This window comes from Mobula birostris, chromosome 26 (assembly GCF_030028105.1).
Source record: "Mobula birostris isolate sMobBir1 chromosome 26, sMobBir1.hap1, whole genome shotgun sequence".
Taxonomy (NCBI): domain Eukaryota; kingdom Metazoa; phylum Chordata; class Chondrichthyes; order Myliobatiformes; family Myliobatidae; genus Mobula; species Mobula birostris.
In genome coordinates, this window is record NC_092395.1 from 33,801,191 (window position 1) to 33,820,209 (window position 19,019).

At 44.2% G+C, this 19,019-nt stretch overlaps 1 protein-coding gene across 2 annotated transcripts in view; it reads right to left on the minus strand.

Moving 5' to 3' along the window:
- LOC140188127 (tight junction protein ZO-3-like) overlaps positions 1-19,019 on the minus strand; it is a 122,130-nt gene that overhangs the window by 33,933 nt on the left and 69,178 nt on the right. For both annotated transcript variants that reach the window (XM_072244104.1, XM_072244103.1), the window contains exons 4-9: positions 15,821-15,923; positions 13,093-13,534; positions 9,088-9,191; positions 7,146-7,308; positions 5,468-5,552; positions 3,581-3,648 (exon numbers count right to left, since the gene is read on the minus strand). In XM_072244104.1, coding sequence (XP_072100205.1) covers positions 3,581-3,648; positions 5,468-5,552; positions 7,146-7,308; positions 9,088-9,191; positions 13,093-13,534; positions 15,821-15,923 — 965 coding nt within the window. The remainder of the gene's footprint in view (positions 1-3,580; positions 3,649-5,467; positions 5,553-7,145; positions 7,309-9,087; positions 9,192-13,092; positions 13,535-15,820; positions 15,924-19,019) is intronic.

Here is a 19,019-nt window from a genome sequence, read left to right on the forward strand (position 1 = left end):
TCTACAACCCATCTCCCCCTGCACTCTACAACCCATCTCCCCCTGCACTCTACAACCCATCTCCCCCTGAACTGGACAACCCATCCCCCCTGCACTCTACAACCCATCTCCCCCTGCACTCTACAACCCATCTCCCCCTGCACTCTACAACCCATCTCCCCCTGCACTCTACAACCCATCTCCCCCTGCACTCTACAACTCATCTCTCCCTGCATTCTACAACCCATCTCCCCCTGCACTCTACAACCAATCTCCCCCTGCACTCTGCAACCCATCTCCCCCTGAACTGGACAACCCATCCCCCCCTGCACTCTACAACCCATCTCCCCCTGCACTCTACAACCCATCTCCCCCTGAACTGGACAACCCATCCCCCCTGCACTCTACAACCCATTTCCCCCTGCACTCTACAACCCACCACCCCCTGCACTCTACAACCCATCTCCCCCTGAACTGGACAACCCGTCTCCCCCTGCACTCTACAACCTATCTCCCCCTGAACTGGACAACCCATCTCCCTCTGCACTGTACATCCCATCTCCCCTGCACTCTACAACGCATCTCCCCCTGCACTCTACAACCCATCTCCCCTGCATTCTACAACCCATCTCCCCCTGCACTCTACAACCCATCTCCCCCTGCACTCTACAACCCATCCCCCCCTGCACTCTACAACCCATCTCCCCCTGCACTCTACAACCCATCTCCCCCTGAACTGGACAACCCATCCCCCCTGCACTCTACAACCCATCCCCCCTGCACTCTACAACCCATCTCCCCCTGCACCCTACAACCCATCTCCCCCTGCACTGTACATCCCATCTCCCCTGCACTCTACAACGCATCTCCCCCTGCACTCTACAACCCATCTCCCCTGCATTCTACAACCCATCTTCCCCTGCACTCTACAACCCATCTCCCCCTGCATTCTACAACCCATCTCCCCCTGCACTCTACAACCCATCTCCCCATTCACTCTACAACCCATCCCCCCCTGCACTCTACATCCCATCTCCCCCTTCACTCTATAACCCATCTCCCCCTTCACTCTACAACCCATCACCCCCTGCACTCTACAACCCATCTCCCCCTGTACTCTACAACCCATCTCCCCCTGAACTGGACATCCATCTGTCTCTGCACTCTACAACCCATCTCCCCCTGAACTGGACAACCCATCTCCCCCTGCACTCTACAACCCATCTCCCCCTGCACTCTACAACCCATCTCCCCTGCACTCTACAACCCATCTCCCCCCGCACTCTACAACCCATCTCCCCCTGAACTGGACGACCCGTCTCCCCCTGCACTCTACAACCCATCTCCCCCTGCACTCTACAACCCATCTCCCCCTGAACTGGACAACCCGTCTCCCCCTGCACTCTACAACCCATCTCCCCCTGCACTCTACAACCTATCTCCCCCTGAACTGGACAACCCATCTCCCCCTGCACTCTACAACCCATCTCCCCCTGCACTCTACAACCCATCTCCCCATTCACTCTACAACCCATCCCCCCCCGCACTCTACAACCCATCTCCCCCTGCACCCTACAACCCATCTCCCCCTGCACTGTACATCCCATCTCCCCTGCACTCTACAACCAATCTCCCCCTGCACTCTACAACGCATCTCCCCCTGCACTCTACAACCCATCTCCCCCTGCACTCTACAACCCATCTCCCCCTGCACTCTACAACCAATCTCCCCATTCACTCTACAACCCATCCTCCCCTGCACTCTACAACCCATCTCCCCCTGCACTCTACAACCCATCTCCCACTGCACTGTACATCCCATCTCCCCCTGCACTCTACAACCCATTTCCCCCTGCACTCTACAACCCATCTCCCCTGCACTCTACAACCCATCTCCCCCTGCACTCTACAACCCATCTCCCCCTGCACTCTACAACCAATCTCCCCATTCACTCTACAACCCATCCTCCCCTGCACTCTACAACCCATCACCCCCTGCACTCTACAACCCATCTCCCACTGCACTGTACATCCCATCTCCCCCTGCACTCTACAACCCATCTCCCCCTGCACTCTACAACCCATCTCCCCTTGCACCCTACAACCCATCTCCCCCTGCACTGTACATCCCATCTCCCCCTTCACTCTATAACCCATCTCCCCCTTCACTCTACAACCCATCACCCCCTGCACTCTACAACCCATCTCCCCCCTGCATTCTACAACCCATCTACCCCTGAACTGGACAACCCATCTCCCCCTGTACTCTACAACCCATCTCCCCCTGAACTGTACATCCATCTGTCTCTGCACTCTACAACCCATCTCCCCCTGAACTGGACAACCCATCTCCCCCTGCTCTCTACAACCTTTTCCCCCTGAACTGTACATCCATCTCTCTCTGCATTGTACAACCCATCTCCCCCTGAACTGAACAACCCATCTCTCCCTGCACTCTACAACCCATCTCCCCCTGCTCTCTACAACCCATCTCCCCCTGAACTGTACAACCATCTCTCTCTGCATTGTACAACCCATCTCCCCCTGAACTGAACAACCCATCTCTCCCTGCACTCTACAACCCATCTCCCCCTGCACTCTACAACCCATCTCCCCCTGCACTCTACAACCCATTTCTCTCTGCTTTGGACAACCCATCTCTCTCTGCACTGGACAACTCATCTCTCCCTGCACTGTATTATCCATCTTTTCCCTGCTCTTCAGAAGTTTTAACGCAGACTGCAGTCTATATTGGCGGTTGTGTAGGTGTGTGTGGTGCAACAAGCAGTACTACTGTCACTTTGTTCCTGCAAGTGGAAGCAGCCTGACCTTCAGCTTGTGTCAAGTTTGCATTTTTGCCCTGTGTCCCTGTGGATTTCCTTGGGGTCCTCTGACTTCTTCCCGGAGTCTAACAATATGCTGGTTGGCAGGTTAATTGGACATTGTAAGTTGCCTCTGGTTTAGATGACTGGGGCACTGACGGATTCTGGCAATAAACTGGAGGAATGAGAATGAAGGGATTGCTTTGAGAATTCGACAGATTCAATGGGCTGAATGGCCTTCTCATAAGAAAATATTGAAACATCTCATATTCCTGTATGTATTCATTACTTCTGCATATGCAGTATAATTTTTGCTTACTACTTAGTTTCTGCGTCAACCGATAGAAACATTCTCTCCTTCCTCACCGCTCTTGTGTGAAGGACCTTATGCTCCTCTTCCAGTTGTCTCCCTTCCGTTTAATCCTTTCATTGTGTTGGATCACTCAAGCCCCGGAGAGGATGGAATTAAATCAGGGCAGGCTGTCTTTGGGAGCTGCAGATAGTTACTGGAGCTATCTCCTCATGTCAAGTTTGCACCTCTTGGACAGTCATCCCTTCTCACTTCCTGAACAGCACATTTACTGGCTAAACGCTTCCATCAGCTCGAGGGCTTCTGATAAATGATGCTCTCAAATCCACCCATTAATCACAAGTTATCATCTCGAAGCCAAACTCATTCACTGCTGTGAAATATAATTATTAACTTCAATCAGCAAGAATCAAAATAGTTCAGTTGAACCTACTCACTCACAATGAGCTAGTTACCTATTAGTGCTCACCATAATGGGGTGTAGGGGTTATAGGACTGAAACCCATCTCTGTCACTGGGTCTTTGTTTGGTGTGAGGCTGAAAATAAGAATGGAAAACAAGAGTCATCTCTGGTCAACACCAAATCTCTGAACAACAGCAAAATCGAACAATTCAGACCTCTATATGCATCAAAGTGGATGAAAATTAACAAATGAATGATGAATAAATTGATTTAAAAGGGATGGAGACAGAAAGCAGGAAGCTTCTGACTAATTTGGCTATATCTGTTGTAGGGAAAATGCTGGAATTTATTATTAAAGATACTACAGCAGAGCATGTTGAAAAATTTGAAGTATCAGGTCAATATAGTTTTTTTTTAAAGGGGAATTATGTTTGGCCAACTTATATGGAATTCCTTGAAGCAGCAATCTATCTCCCCCTGCACTCTACAACCAATCCCCCCTGAACTGGACAACCCATTTCCCCCTGCACTCTACAACCCATCTCCCCCTGCACTCTACAACCCATCTCCCCCTGCACTCTACAACCCATCTCCCCCTGCACTCTACAACCCATCTCCCCCTGCACTCTACAACCCATCTTCCCTGAACTGGACAACCTATCTCCCCCTGCACTCTACAACCCATCTCTCCCTGCACTCTACAACCTACCTCTCCCTGCACTGTACAACCCATCTCCCCCTGCAGTCTACAACCCATTCCTCCCTGAACTCTACAACCCATATCTCCCTGCCCTCTACTATCTGTGGAGAAAGACGGAAAACTGGGGATGCACTAAGATTACAATAAGGCATTTGATAAGATGATGCATGAAAGGTGATTACAGAAAATAAAATTTTACGGGGTAGGGGCTACTGTGTGGAGCTGGTAGATGGCGCAGTTAACAGGAAAGAGAAAGTAGGTTTTTTTTGGCTATAGGATTTAGCAAATGTGTGCTACAAAGATCAGTCCTGGGACTTTAACTTTTTACAGTTTATATACTGTACATGACCTGGATGAAGGCATTGAAGACGTGGTTGTTAAATTACCTGGCGAAACTAAGAAATAGGAATATACTTGGTGAAGAGAACATAAGGTGATGATAAAGGGGTAAAGATGGGATGGATGAATGGGCACAGATGTGCCAAATGTGGGAAAGTATGAAGTTTTCATTTTGCCAGGAAAAATAACAATGAAGCTTATTATCTAACTTTTTAAAGATTTCAGGGCTTTGATATGCAGAGGGATCCAGTGTCCTAGTACATGAATTGCAAAATCCTAGCATTCAGGTACAACAAGTAATAAGGCAAACCCACAGAATGTTACTGTTCATTGTGAGGGTGTTGTGTACAAATTTGGAGAAGTTTTCCTTCAATTATATAGGACACTGGTGAGACCATACCTGAAGTAAATATCCTGAAATGATCACCCTGTTTAAGGAAGCTTGATAATACGTTGTAAGCAGTCCGAAAGAAGTATACTAGACCAATACCTGGAACAGATGACTAGTCTCATCAGGAAAGGTTGGACAGGCTACGTAAATTTTCCTCTGCTGCAGTTTAGAAGAATAAAATGGTGTATGCAGATATGATGATTTCTCTTGTGAAAGAATCTGGAAAAAGGGGGTCTCAGTTTAAAAAGAGAGAGAAGAGGAAATCTTCTCCATTCAGAGGGTCACAACGTTTTAGGAATGAAGGAGCTCCTGTCGTGAGTTTCTGCTGGCCTCTTCTCCTTTAGCTTCTCAGTGACGTGTGAAAGCATTAATGATCCTCAAAAGGAATATACTGGAAAATGAATCTATTATCTGCTCATTAGTTAATAAGTATCTATCTCCCTTCATTATGCCCTATAACTTGGTCACTACCTCCATTACTATGGCCTATCATGTACCTATTATTTCCCATTGCTCTGCCTACCTTTCACTGGTCTTCATTTTGTTGGCTGGATCTGGCCCAACGTTGGAGGGTGAATCTGATCGTTCAGGCTCCAGATCTGAAATATCTGGTGCAGAGGGTGTAGATAGTCAGAACAGTTTGAGATTTAAAACTTTTCATTCATTCATTTTTCTGCGAAAAATCATACATTGTTCATTTTAGCCAAAAGACACCACAGACGGAAATAGAAGCGGAATTAAGATGGCGCTAAACAACGACTCCTTTGCTTGCATCTTCGGAAACAGCTGTAATTCTATCGTTAATAGTTTTCCCTTTCAGGGTCCTTTTGAAGACCCTGACCCGGAGTTACACGCTGACTTTGGTTCTTTGTGGGAATGGGACCCGTTCTCGGGGTTTCAGGACCAGCCAGTGTTTGGCACGCCAAGGGGTCAGCCTGAGAGTCTCGATCGTGTTCGGAAGCCTAAGATCTCGGGGCTCTGGAGCCAGCTGGATCGAGGGTGGGCGTCACGGCAGGAGGCTCGTGTGTCGTCAGGAAGGCCGGAAAATCTTTCGCTGTAGGCCCGAAGACCCAAGATCTTTGTGATCTTCGGGCACAGAGCTCATAAAAAGTGACAAAACGGACTTTTTAACGTCATAAACCAGTGGGTTGTTGTTATGTCTCCTGCTCGCAGTGAAAACGGGGGACCTCATGAGGGAGAGAGAGAACGGGTGAGTTGCTGAATGCCATACGAATTGCAATAGTCTTTGGGGCACCTGCAAGGTGTGTGTCTTTGCTATTGCTTAGCTCACGCTTGTACTCGGTAGCGGGTGCACTTTTGTTTTACCGGTGGGGGTAGGGGGATTGTTGCTCACTGCCGCTTACGCACGGAAGAGGGAAGCTGGGGGGAGGATACTTTGGGGTTCTCATGTTTAACTGTCATTTATTCTTTGGGGCACTTCTCCGTTTTCGTGGATGTTTTGCAAAGAAAAAGTATTTCAGGACGCATATTGTAAACATTTCTCTGACAGTAAATTGAACCTTTGAACCTTTGATACAGGCAATGCGTTTTTTTGAACCGAGTTTCTAATTTGGAAACTAGACATCTAAAGCCTTGTCCTACTTTGTTGTATTTATTACACCCACACCAGGGGGTGATGCTGCTCAGTTTAAGATGTTGACAAACCACACTGTAATATGGACATACTGGACGTTTATTCGCCTTCCTCTGTCCAGAGGTTTTGTGGAGGTGATAGTCCATTTACTTTAGATTGGGCCTGAATGTTCCTCAAACACATCATACATTTGCTTCTACAATGCCATATACACACATAGGTACTTGAGAAATTTATAATGAGACATAATTAAGAAGAGAAAAGCAAAACAAGCAAAGACGGAGAGGAACTAGGAAGACCACACAAACCGAAAGTAAGGTATTTAAATTCTAGTTGGAAGATCAACAGAATCTTGGAGAAATTTATAAAAAGACAAGATCCTCATTTTCTTTATTCCATCAAATGCTGCCAATCTTCTGCCAATGTTCAGCAGGAATTGGCATGGAAGTTCCATCAAACATTTATTTGAATCTCAGAATAGATTTATTACTGTAATATAAGAGTATGAAGTGAAAACTACAATAAAAGGAAACAGAATTTTCCTTGTACCTGCTGGCAGTGAGACGGTACATTGAGAAGGTGATAAGATAATAACTTGGTCTCTTACCTTCCAATCCAGAGCTGTTTTCTTCACTGTCCTCCAGCTCTGGGATGTTGACCAGAAACTGTTCGTTATCCCGAAGAACCACCAGCTTCAGCTTTCCCTCCGATCTCTCAATTAATGACTTTGTATCTTCTAGAGATATATTCTCTGTCACTATACCATTAATCTGCCAAACACAGAAAGTGACCTTTGACTTCCAACATGAAGAACAGCCACCATTTAAGGTAACCTAAGAAAATGGGCTATCAGGCTTAACAAGACATTCCATCTTTAGATTGACTTACTGATCATGCCAAACATCCCTAGATACAGCAACATCCAATTTCCACTTAAGACCATCTCTGAGATTCAATGGTCTGTATTTTGTCAGGTTTTACCATTAGTAAATTAGTAGTATTAATCAATATAATTAGAGTCATAGACCAAGGGGTCCTTTGACCCCAGTTTATGAACCCTTGGTTTAGAGGGATATGGGCAAATGGGACTATCTCAGATGGGAATCTTGGTTGGCATGAAACAGTTGGGCCTAAGGATCATCTCCATAAACTGGGGTGAAAGGGCCCCTTGGTTAATGGTAGGGCTCCATAGCATAAAAACGATTGGGAACCTCTGCTCTATGGCTTCCCTTTCCATAGTTAGGAAGTCTTAGATACCAGCAATTATATCTAACATGGAAGACCTGAACTTTCTGTCAAATTCTTGCTGGTGAGTCTTGTACTTTCTCACTTGTCTCTAAACAAAGTTCATATTTTTGTAATTCCTATTTGGCCCATCAAGTTATGCTAACTTACAAATCAGTCCCATTCCCCAACTAATTTTCTCTGTGACTACATTCTAATCACTCCCCCCACTAGATTGAATCACTCACCTACATACTCGAGGCCAATTAATCTACTAAACCATGTGTCTTTGGAAATGGGAGTGCACGAAATCCATAAGACCATAAGATATAGGAGCAGAAGTAGGCCATTCAGCCCATCGAGTCTGCTTTGCCATATAACAATGAGCTGATCCAATTCTTCCAGTCATCCCCACTCCCCTGCCTTCTCCGCATACCCTTTGAAACCCATGCGAATACTGTGTGCAAGCTCTACACGGGCAGCATCAGAAGTCAGGACTGAACCCAGGTCATTGGAGTTGTGAGGTACCAGATGTATCACTAACATCATAAAATAACAAACTTTCTGGAGCCTCCTAGTTCTTAATATGGGAAAGCTGTTTACGATCATGAAGTTAAGAAAAAGTAATTAACAAAATTGTCCCTTTCTCTCCTGCAGATGCTGCTTTACCTGCTGTGTTCCTCCAGCAGGTTGTTTGTTGCTCCAGATTGAGCATCTGTAGCATCTTTAATTATTTCTGTTGTAAGATGATCTGTATTCCATTATCTTTAAATATTTCTAGGTGATTTAATTTTCATTTTGTTTCAATAATTTTTTACATGTTAAGTTATTTGTTTAATATTACCACTTTTTGAAAACTTCTTAAAGTCAGGGACTTGTGTCTGAAATAATGGATGAGTATATTTTTATTATTTTCTCTTTTTATTCCCCATTTTCTAGCAGTCCTGCTTCCTGCCATGGGAGTTAATTAATTTGCAGGAATTTCATGGTAATCTTGAACCAAAGGAGAGAAATGAGGATTATTTATCAAATAATGTTGAAGGGCACTGATCTCACAATGTTAGTGTGGAACTGCATTTGCAAAAAAAAACTACAGAGAACTGATTCTAAAATTTCTGTCTTCTCTCTATACTGTCTGCGAGTAGACCCACAACATTACACCCTTGGATTCTAGAGCTGGGCTTTCTATAAGCAAATCTTCCCACTTGTAATGTGGTACTGCTAAATCCTTCAATGGACTTAGACCTTTGTTGGTGATGTCAAATACAATTGATCGGCTTCATTAATAAACAGATCTGCAGACTTTGAAAGTAAATATCTCTTACCTTCAGTATGATGTCTCCCTCTTGTAAGACCCCTTCTTTTGAGGCAAGACCACTTGATGTCATGTGCTTAATGAAAATTTGACTTCCCAACCTCAATCCATATTCTGTATGGCAAAATGTTACACAAAAGAAAAAAATACAGAAACTATTCAGAAATGATGATAACCCAGGAATGGTTAACGATGGGAATTTCACATATTCTGATTTAAAATAATAAATATACAGTCAATTATTCTTTTGACAAAGGTAAATTATTAAAAGCAGTGATGTGTTAGCATCAGAAACATATGACCACGTTACTGTTGTACATTTTAACCTCACTGATCAAGGCTCATTTGGACAGTTCCGCTGCAGTTCACATTTGGCTATAGACTGATAAAGTCAGAGTACTCTAGCACAGAAATAGGCCCCTTGGTATTTCTGGTCCATGACAATTTGATCTTCTGTCTGGTCCTATCTACCTGAAGCTGAACCATATTCCTCTAAACTACTACCTATCCAAGCCTTAATGTTACAAATGTTATCTTAAATGTTACAGTTGGGTGGGGCATAGGAGGATGATGGGCCTAACGGTGCCTCCTTTGCTTGCACCTTCAGAAACAGCTCTATTTCTATTTTGATATTTCTTTTTTCCCCTCTCAAGGTTCTTTTGAAGAACCTGACCTGGAGTTACATGCTGACTTTTGTTCTTTGCAGAAGTGGGTCCTCACAACCGGCCGCTTTTTGACATGCCAAGGATGTAGCCTGGAAGATAAGCGTGCCTTCAGGGTGCCGGATTTTTGTGGCTACAGAGGCGGTGGGGTTCAAGGCTGGTGCCCCTGCCTGATGTGGTGGGAGTGCACGGAAGATCGAAAGCAGTGAGCTGGCTGCTGGCTGTGTGCTCAGGGACACGAGTTCTTTGGGCACAGAGCTTGGAAAAAGCGACACTACAGACTTGTAACACCATAAATCAGCAAGTTGTTTTGTTATGTCTCCCCTCTCGCTGTGAAACGGGGACATCTCTTTTTCCGGTATTAGGGAGAGACAGAGCCTGTGGCATGTTGAATTACCGTGTGAACGAGTAGTCTTTCGGGTACTGGAAGTCTGTGTCTTTATCGATTCTTTTCTGTACGCCTGAGTGCTCAGTGGGGGGTGCCAATGCTTTTTGCTGGGGGGAGGGGGGGGTCATTGCTTTGTTGCTGCTTACGCGTTGGGGGGAGGTGGGGGGCTTTTGGGTTCTAACATTTAACTGTTATTCATTCTTCGGGGCACTCCTCTGCTTTCTTGGATGTTTGTGAAGAAAAAGAATTTCAGGATGTATATTATATACATTTATCTGACATTAAATGTACCTATTGAAACTATTGATCATTCACCTAGTTCTGCTGGCAGCTTGTTCCACACATGCACCACTGTCTGAATGAAGGAAGTTTCTCTTCAGATTCTGTTTAATTATTTCACCTTTCACCTCAAACTTATGACCAGTTCTGGTTTCAGCCAGCTTGAGGGAAAAAAGCCTGCATGCATATACCACACCTACACACCTCATTATTTTGTTTACCTCTATATTACAATCTTAATAAATGCAAAATGACACTAGCATATTGCCTGGGCTGCTCATACATTGGGGAGAATGGAGAGAGAAGAGAATATGTGAGAGAGGGGAGAATGGAGGGAAAGGAACAGAAGAAAACAGGAAAGAAGAAAGGACAGATGGTGAACAAGAGAACAACTAAACAATGAAATCAGAGATCTGGAAGACCAAATCTTAAGAAGGAAAAAGAAGTATAGTCACAAATAAGACTGTAGATATGACACTGAGCACTAACCCAAAAGACAGAAATCTAAAAATCCTCAAAGTGTATGAATGTGGATTTCCAGAGTCGGAACATTTGCCTTCTCATTGGTGGAGTCGCTAGCATAAAATCCATGTAATGTGACCAGACTGGAAACTCTCCTACAGCCTACATTCCTGCTGCGGGTGGGGAGGCAACCTGCCAAAGAGATGGACTCACTTTACTATCAAACCCCTTTGTTGCAAGTTACATCAATTATTTCAGTTTACCTCTGCGGGGAACTGACAGTACAACCATTGCCTGCTGCAACAGATCAGGGCCGTGACTAGGAGGCAGCAAAAAAATTCACAGAAAGACGTCTTTGAACATTTATCAGGGCAGACGGTGTAATGCGGGAATGCCTTACTTCTGGAAGTGAGAACTTCACAGAAGAACTGTAGATCAGCTGCTTAAATATTCAATAGCTATACCAGGATTTTGCATTCTCTTATGCTTGGGTACCAGCCAGTGTACTTTCACCATCTCAAATTCAGTGACAAACTTTGTTTGGAACTCTGTCTTAGTAATTTTACCTAAATGCAATCTATTGTCCTTGCTTTTTCCCTATTGCTGTCATAATTGATGCTTACCAGTCATTGACCGTTAAAACTAGATACATACTGTTCTCTGTTCCCATTGCAGCTTCAGCAGGATTTTAAATATCACCTCCAAAGATCTATTTGCACATTAATCCTGGTTCTGGCTGACTCCAAGTTAGAATTATGACCAGAGGTTCACAGCTTCTCTGCTACCACTTACTGAGGTGTACATCCCAAATGGCTCCACTTCCACAGTGACATTCTCATCCAACACCCCCACACCCCCCTTGGTTCCTCCAACCCATCCTACTGGATATTCTGCTTACCGTCCTCAGCTACTTGTCTTTCTGTCTTTTGCACTTTATCACTGCATAACGCCCACAGTGGGTGGCACACCAGAGGGATATCCCCAGCTTTAATTCACTCACCCCTTTTGATAAAAAGGTTGGCTATTACACCAATGGCAATTCAGCGCCAATAAATATAAGACCATAAGACATAGGAGCAGAGGTAGGCCATTCGGCCCATCGAGTCTGCTCTGCCAATCATGGGCTGATCCAATTACGTCAGTCATCCCCATTCCCCTGCTTTCAATTCAGGCATGCCAGGAGTCACATTCATGTCCCCATCTACATCAATGGAACTGTAGTGGAGCGTGTATCAAGCTTCAAATTCTTTGGTGTCCACATTTCCGAGGATCTCACCTGGTCCCTGAACTCCTCCATTCTGATAAAAAAAGGCGCAACAGCGCCTTTGTTTCCTGCGGAGCTCAGAAAAAGCTCAGCTCTGTCCCAGGATACCGACAGACTTTTACCATTGAGAGCATACTCACCAACTGAATCTCAGTGTGGTATGGCAATTGTCTCATATTGGACCACAAAGCACTCCAGCGTGTGGTGAAAACTGCCCAGTGGATTATCGGCACCCAATTGCCCACCATTGAGAACATCTACCATAAACGCTGCCTGGGCAGGGCGAAAAGCATTATCAGGGATGCTTCTCACCCTAACCACGGACCTTTTACTCTCCTCCCATCCGGTAGGTGCTACAGGAGCCTCCGCTCCCATACCAGCAGGCACAGGAAGAGCTTCTTCCCTGAGGCTGTGACTCTGCTGAACCTCACATCACAGCACTAAGCAGTATTGCATCCGTATTGTACTGTCTCAGTACTTTTATATTTGTGTGCTGTAGCACTTTTTTAATTCGCAGTTATTTTGTAAATAACACTATTCTTTGCATTTCTGGTCAGATGCTAAATGCATTTTATTGGCTTTGTATCTGTACTCGGCACAATGACAATAAAGTTGAATCTAATCTAATCTAATCATACCCTTTGATGCCCTGGCTAATCAAGAACCTATCTATCTCTGCCTTAAATACACCCAGTGACGTGGCTCTATCAGAGAGCTATAGTACAATTGCAGATGCAGTTTAAAGCGTGAATACTTCCAGGTCTTTAAAAAAAAAAATCAGTAACCTAACCTTTGAAATTGCCCCTATTTAGAATTAGAAATCAGGTTTATTATCATTTACATTCTTAGTGGCCACTTTACTAGGAACAGCAGTGGTCTTCTCTTCCTGTAGCCCATCCCCTTCAAGGTTCGACCTCTAATGCCAGAAACATACTGGAATCTGGCAGAAATCTCTCTCACCTTCTTTATTATTATTTTTAATGAGGAAGCTCTTGATAGGTTTCTTCAGGGCAGGTTGGTGAGTGTTGTCATCGTGGCTCCAGGCCGGGCTGCCTTCTCTCCTATACTCCCTGTCATTGTGGTTATGGTTGTTGTGTTGATGGTTGTAATTCCTTGAGGGACTAGGGCTTCGATCATAACTCCTTGAGGGACTTGGACTTCGATTGTAGCTGTGGTCCCTGTCGGAGTACTGGTCCTGATCACTGTGTTGATAGTCCTCATGGTACAAATTTTGGTTCTGAATCCTACGTAAATTCCTGTCAGCTGGATCATAGTCCTCATCCTCATCAGAGGCATCATCATGTGCATAGTCTGATTGATTTGAATGGTTTGAATAGAAGGATCCTCTTGGTGGTGCTGAATTAGTCACAGGGATCTGTACTTTACGAGGCCTCTTCACTGTCTTAAAAAGTAGGACATAGCTATTAGTTAGCATGAGTTCTCTCAGCATTTGGTTCAAACAACCACATTGATTATCCAAAACCAATTAGCAAGACATTAAAGAATGAAAACGTTAGGAGTCAGAACAAAGGTATTCCTGAATCTTTTATAATAGAGTTGCGAAATGAGTTATCAGACAAGATTATTTTTGTGACTGGAATAAACTGGATCTCAGGATTAGATGTATTTTTGAGACAGACATGGGAAGGTCAAATTGCACAATAGTGTGTTGCAGTAAGTGTGGACGGGAGAACTGTTGCTTCACTGTTGTAGCCTCCCCAGTCCTTTGACCCACAATCCTCAACCTATTTACAATTTATTCCCACAGTGCATTGACCCAATTCTTAATCTACAACTCTTCCCATTCCTTAGACCATATCTTCACTGATCCTTGGACCCAAGCTCAATTCTCAGCAACACAGACCAATCCTCACTGCTAATCCTTGGCTTACTATGACTCCCAGTGCTGGTGCTCAGTGCTAATCTCGCTCTGTCTGATCGGTGGCTCTTAATTTCAACCCCACAGGTCCTTGGCTCTAATTATCCATCCTCAACACAATCCCGATCCATCCAGATAATTTCCCTAAATACAACTTCTAAATCACCAAGTGAAGGTTCCAATTGGACCTAAAGACAGCAGCACCTCCCTCCCTTCCTCATCGCAGACTAAAGCCTCAGGACAACTGATATTTGTAGTGGGGTGTCTGTGACCGCACCACGGTGTCTATTGACACACTTATTGTGTGTCCCTCTCAGGTGGAATTAAAAAATCCCGAAGCACTATTCAGGATAGCTCTGGTGTCCGGGCTAGAATTATCATTTAATCAACACTTAAGTAGTCACCTCTATCATTGGTCTATGTGGGATCCTACCTGCTGTGTGTGAAATGCTGTCACGGTAGCGTAGTGTTTAGTGTGATGCTGTTACAGCCCGAGCTTTCAGATGCTCGGAGTTCAATTCTGGCGTCCCCTGTAAGAAAGTTTCTACATTCTTCCCGTGTGCACATGGGTTTCCTCCCACAGTCCAAAGACATACCGGTTAGCAGGTTAATTGGTCATTGTAACTGGCCCTGTGATTAGACTAGGGTTAAATAAGTGGGGTGCTGGGCAGTGCAGCTCAGTGAGCCAGCACAAAAAAACATTAGAAATAGGAGCAGGAGTAGGCTATCTTTACATCAAGCCTGCTCCACCATTCAGTAAGATCATGGCTGATCTAGGCATGGACTCATCTCCACTTACCTGCCTTTTCCCCATACCCTTAATTCACTTACTCTGCAAAAATCGATCCAACCTGGTATTAAATATATTTACTGAGGTAGCCTACACTGCCTTATTGGGCAGAGAATTCCACTGATTCACCACCCTCTGGGAAAAGCAGTTCCTCCTCATCTCTATAAATCTACTCCCCCGAATCTTGAGGCTATGTCTCTTAGTTCTAGTCTCACCTATCAGTGGAAACAACTTTCTTACCTCTATCTTAACTATCCCTTTCATAATTTTATATGTTTGTGTAAGATCTCCTCTCATTCTTCTGAATTCCAGCGAAAACAGCCCCAGGTGGCTCAATCTCTCCTCACTGTCTAACCCCCTCATCTCTGGAATTAGCCTGGAGAACCTCCCCTGCACTGTCTCCAAAGGCAGCATATCCTTCCTCAAGACAGGAGACCGGAACGGCGCACAGTACTCTAGGTGTGCCCTCATCAGTGAAAGGGCCTGTTCTACGCTGTATCTCTAAATAAAATAAGTAAACTAGCTGCTATATTTTCCTACAGTGAAACAGTGCCCACGTTGTGGCCGTACTTGAGTGGCTGTGAAGCATTATATTGATTTGAATATTTTTGCTCTTTTTTTCCCACTTATTTTCTTTAATTTGTTCTTTTGATGTGGTCAAAACAAGCATACCAGTATTTATTACCCATACCTGTTTCCCTGAGGGTGTTAACGTCCAACTACCTAGTTCAGACAATTAATCACTAAAGCACCATAGGTATGTCGCACCAAGTTATCGGTAGCTGGTCTGCCTCTGAAAAATCTCATAGTTCTGTCCTTGAGACATTCCAACAGCTGACATTTGCATTTTTTTCTGCAGAACAATCAGATCTATTGATTTCTTCCCACAATCTGCCATGGAAGAATTTCAATTCATAGCCTTATATCATTGTGACCCAGAGAAAACTCATATTGCAGAGACTCATTGAGCAGAGTAATCGCTCTGCCTCAGGACACACGGATTCTTTATCAGCACTCACTATGTTAGCAGACTTTCCAGAACTCTTCAGACACTGGATGGCATATGAAGAAAGTACATTTTCCATGGAAACGCCATTCACCATCACGATTCTGTCCTTTATCCTGAAAAGAGGGAACCATTCCGATTAAGCTGGAAAACATCTTTGGAGTGCAACACATCACATCATATCTTTGGGCTATTTCCTTTCACCAAACCTTTCCTCTCCTGACACCCCGATCGGGAAACCAAATAGATTGAGGCGCATTCTGGTTATGAATACTTCCAGAAGGTAACACCCTGCACTCAGCTCAGTTTAGCCGGAACTTAATGGGGATGTGAAACAGATGGCTGATTTACAGTTCAGTGGAACTGTGTGTTATTGACTGCCCTTGCACAGTCCCATCATCTGCAAACCTGGACAGACGCACCTTACAGCAGGAACCTGGGGTCAGTTCCTTCCCCTGAGGATGGTAGTAAAAGAAACACAGAGTTGACATATCTGGTGCTTTGCACAACCTGAAGATCCTCCCAACCTTTTTGGCTCCAATGAAGCAGTTATGAAGTCACTGTTGTAAAGCAGGACTACTGATGCCTATTTTTTGCTGTGCAAGCTCACACAATCACCAGTGCAATGACGATAAGGTACTCTGCTTTTTTGTTAGCTGAGAAATAAGCCAATTCACCAAGGAGTCTCCCCTGATAATCCTATAGGATCACAATAATCCTGTGGGAATTTTTTTATGTTGACCTGAGAGAGGTGAAATCCTCAGCTTAATACCTCATCTAATATATGAAATTTCCATCAATAAAGAATTCTTTCAGACTGTATTCATATGTCAGCCTAGATCTTTCTGCTTATGCCTTTGGAGTGGGACTCCCCACTTTTCTGCCCTAGAGGTGGAGTGCTACCAATCGGTGTACAGGTGACCTTACAGTGGCAAATATTGCTCTGATATTGCCGGGGAAAGGCCACCAAAAAAAAGTTAAAGCTGGTACCACCCTGGCTTAAAATAGAATGCTGGAAACACTCAGAAAGTCAGACAGTGTCTATGGAAAATGTTGGTAATAGCTGGAGAATTAACACTTAAAGTCAATGTTAACATTAATGATAGATCTTCCTTGTGTATTCTTTTTTGTACGTGATTCATGCAAGAGCACCATAACTGCCATCGTGAATGGAGACTTAATTTGCAATGGTTCTCTGTCTCATTTGATTATGTATAAACCAAGGTTGTAGAGGGAAGGTTCAGCCACCAACATTACTAACTTCCATCAGACCCCCAAACGCTAGTAAGGATGTGGTCTACAAATTACAAAGAGAGATAGAAACTGCATGCCAAAAAGACAACATTACAATTGACATGGGGGATTTCAATATGCTGGTAGATTGGCAAAATCAGGCTGGTGCTGGATTTCAGGAGGAGGAGCTTCTAGGGAGATGACGAGATGGGTTTTTAGAGCAGCTCGTGCTTGAGCCCATTGGGGGATCAGCTGTTCTGGATTGGGTGTTGTGCAGTGAACTAGAATAGATTAGAGAGCTCAAAGTAGAAGAACCCTAAAGAGAAAGTGATTATAATATTGAATTCACCCCGAAATTTGAGAAGGAGAAGCTAAACTCAGATGTATCAGGATTACAGTGAAGGCAACTAAAAAAGTCATTAAAAAGGTAAAGGTAGAATACAAATGTAAGCTAGCCAATAACATTAAAGAGGATACGAAAAGTTTCTTCAGATACATGAAGTGTAAAAGAGAGGTGAGAGTGGATATTGGACCACTGAAACGATGCTGGAGAGGACAATGAAATAGCGGCTGAACTGAATAAACATTTTGCATCAGTCTTCACTGTGGAAGACACTAGCAGTTTGGTGGAAGTTCCAGGTGTCAGGGGTTATGAAGTGTGTGAAGTTACCATAAGTAGAGAGAAGGTTCTTGGGAAACTGAAAGGTCTAAAGGTAGATACGTCATTTGGACCAGATGGTGTACTCCCCAGGGTTCTGTAAGAGGTGGCTGAACAGATTGTGGAGGCATTAGTAATAATCTTTCAAGAATCACCAGACTCTGGAATGCTTCCGGAAGACTCAAAAATTGCAAATATCATCCCACTTTTCAAGAAGTGAGGGAGGCAGAAGAAGGGAAACTATAGGCCAGTTAGTCTGACCTCAGTGTCTGGGAAGATGTTGGAGTTGATTATTAAGGATGAGGTCTCAGAGCACCTGGAGGCACATGATAAAATAAGCTGTAGTCAGCACCTTTTTCTCAAGGGAAAATCTTGCCTAACAAACCTGTTAGAATTCTTTGAAGAAATAACAAGCAGGATGGACAAAGGAGAATTCGTTGTTGTGTACATGGATTTTCAGAAGGCCTTTGACAAGGTGCTATACATGAGGCTGCTTAACAAGCTATGAGCCCATTGTATTACAGGAAAAATTCTAGCATGGATAAAGCAGTGTCTGATTGGCAGGAGGCAATGAGTGGGAATAAAGGGAGCCTTTTCTGGTTGGCTGGTGTTGACTAGTGGTGTTATACAAGTGTCTGTGTTGCAACCAATTCTTTTTATGCTATATGTCAATAATTAGGATAATGGAATTGGTGGCTTTGTTGCAAAGTTTGCAGACGATATGGAGATAGCTGGAGTGGGAGATTGCTTTGAGAAAGTAGACAGGCTACAGAAGGAGAATGGGTAAAGAAATGGCATATGAAATATAGTGTCAGAAAGTTTATGGATATGCACTTTGGTAGAAGAATTGAAAGGGTAGACTATTTTCTAAATGGAGAGAAAACTACAAGAAAACTGAGGTGCAGAGGGACTTGGGAGTCCTTGTGCAGTATTCCCTAAAGGTTAATTTGCAGGTTGAGTCTGTAGTGAGGAAGGCAAATACAAAACTAGTATTCATTTCAAGAGGACTGCAATATAAAAGCAAGGATGTAATGTTGAGACTTTAAAAAGCACTGGTGAGCCCACTTGTGAGCGGTTTTGGGGCTGTATTCACTGGAATTCAGAAGAATGAGAGGTGACCTCACTGAAGAGAGTCTAAGACCAAAGTATACAGCCTCAGAATAGAGGGGCATCCTTTTAGAACAGAGATGAGGAGGAATTTCTTTAGCTAGAGAGAAGTGAATCTGTGGAATTCTTTGCCACAGGTAGCTGTGGAGGCCAAGTCTTTATGTATATTTAAGGCAGAGGTTGATAGATTCTTGATTGGTCAGGGCATGAAGGG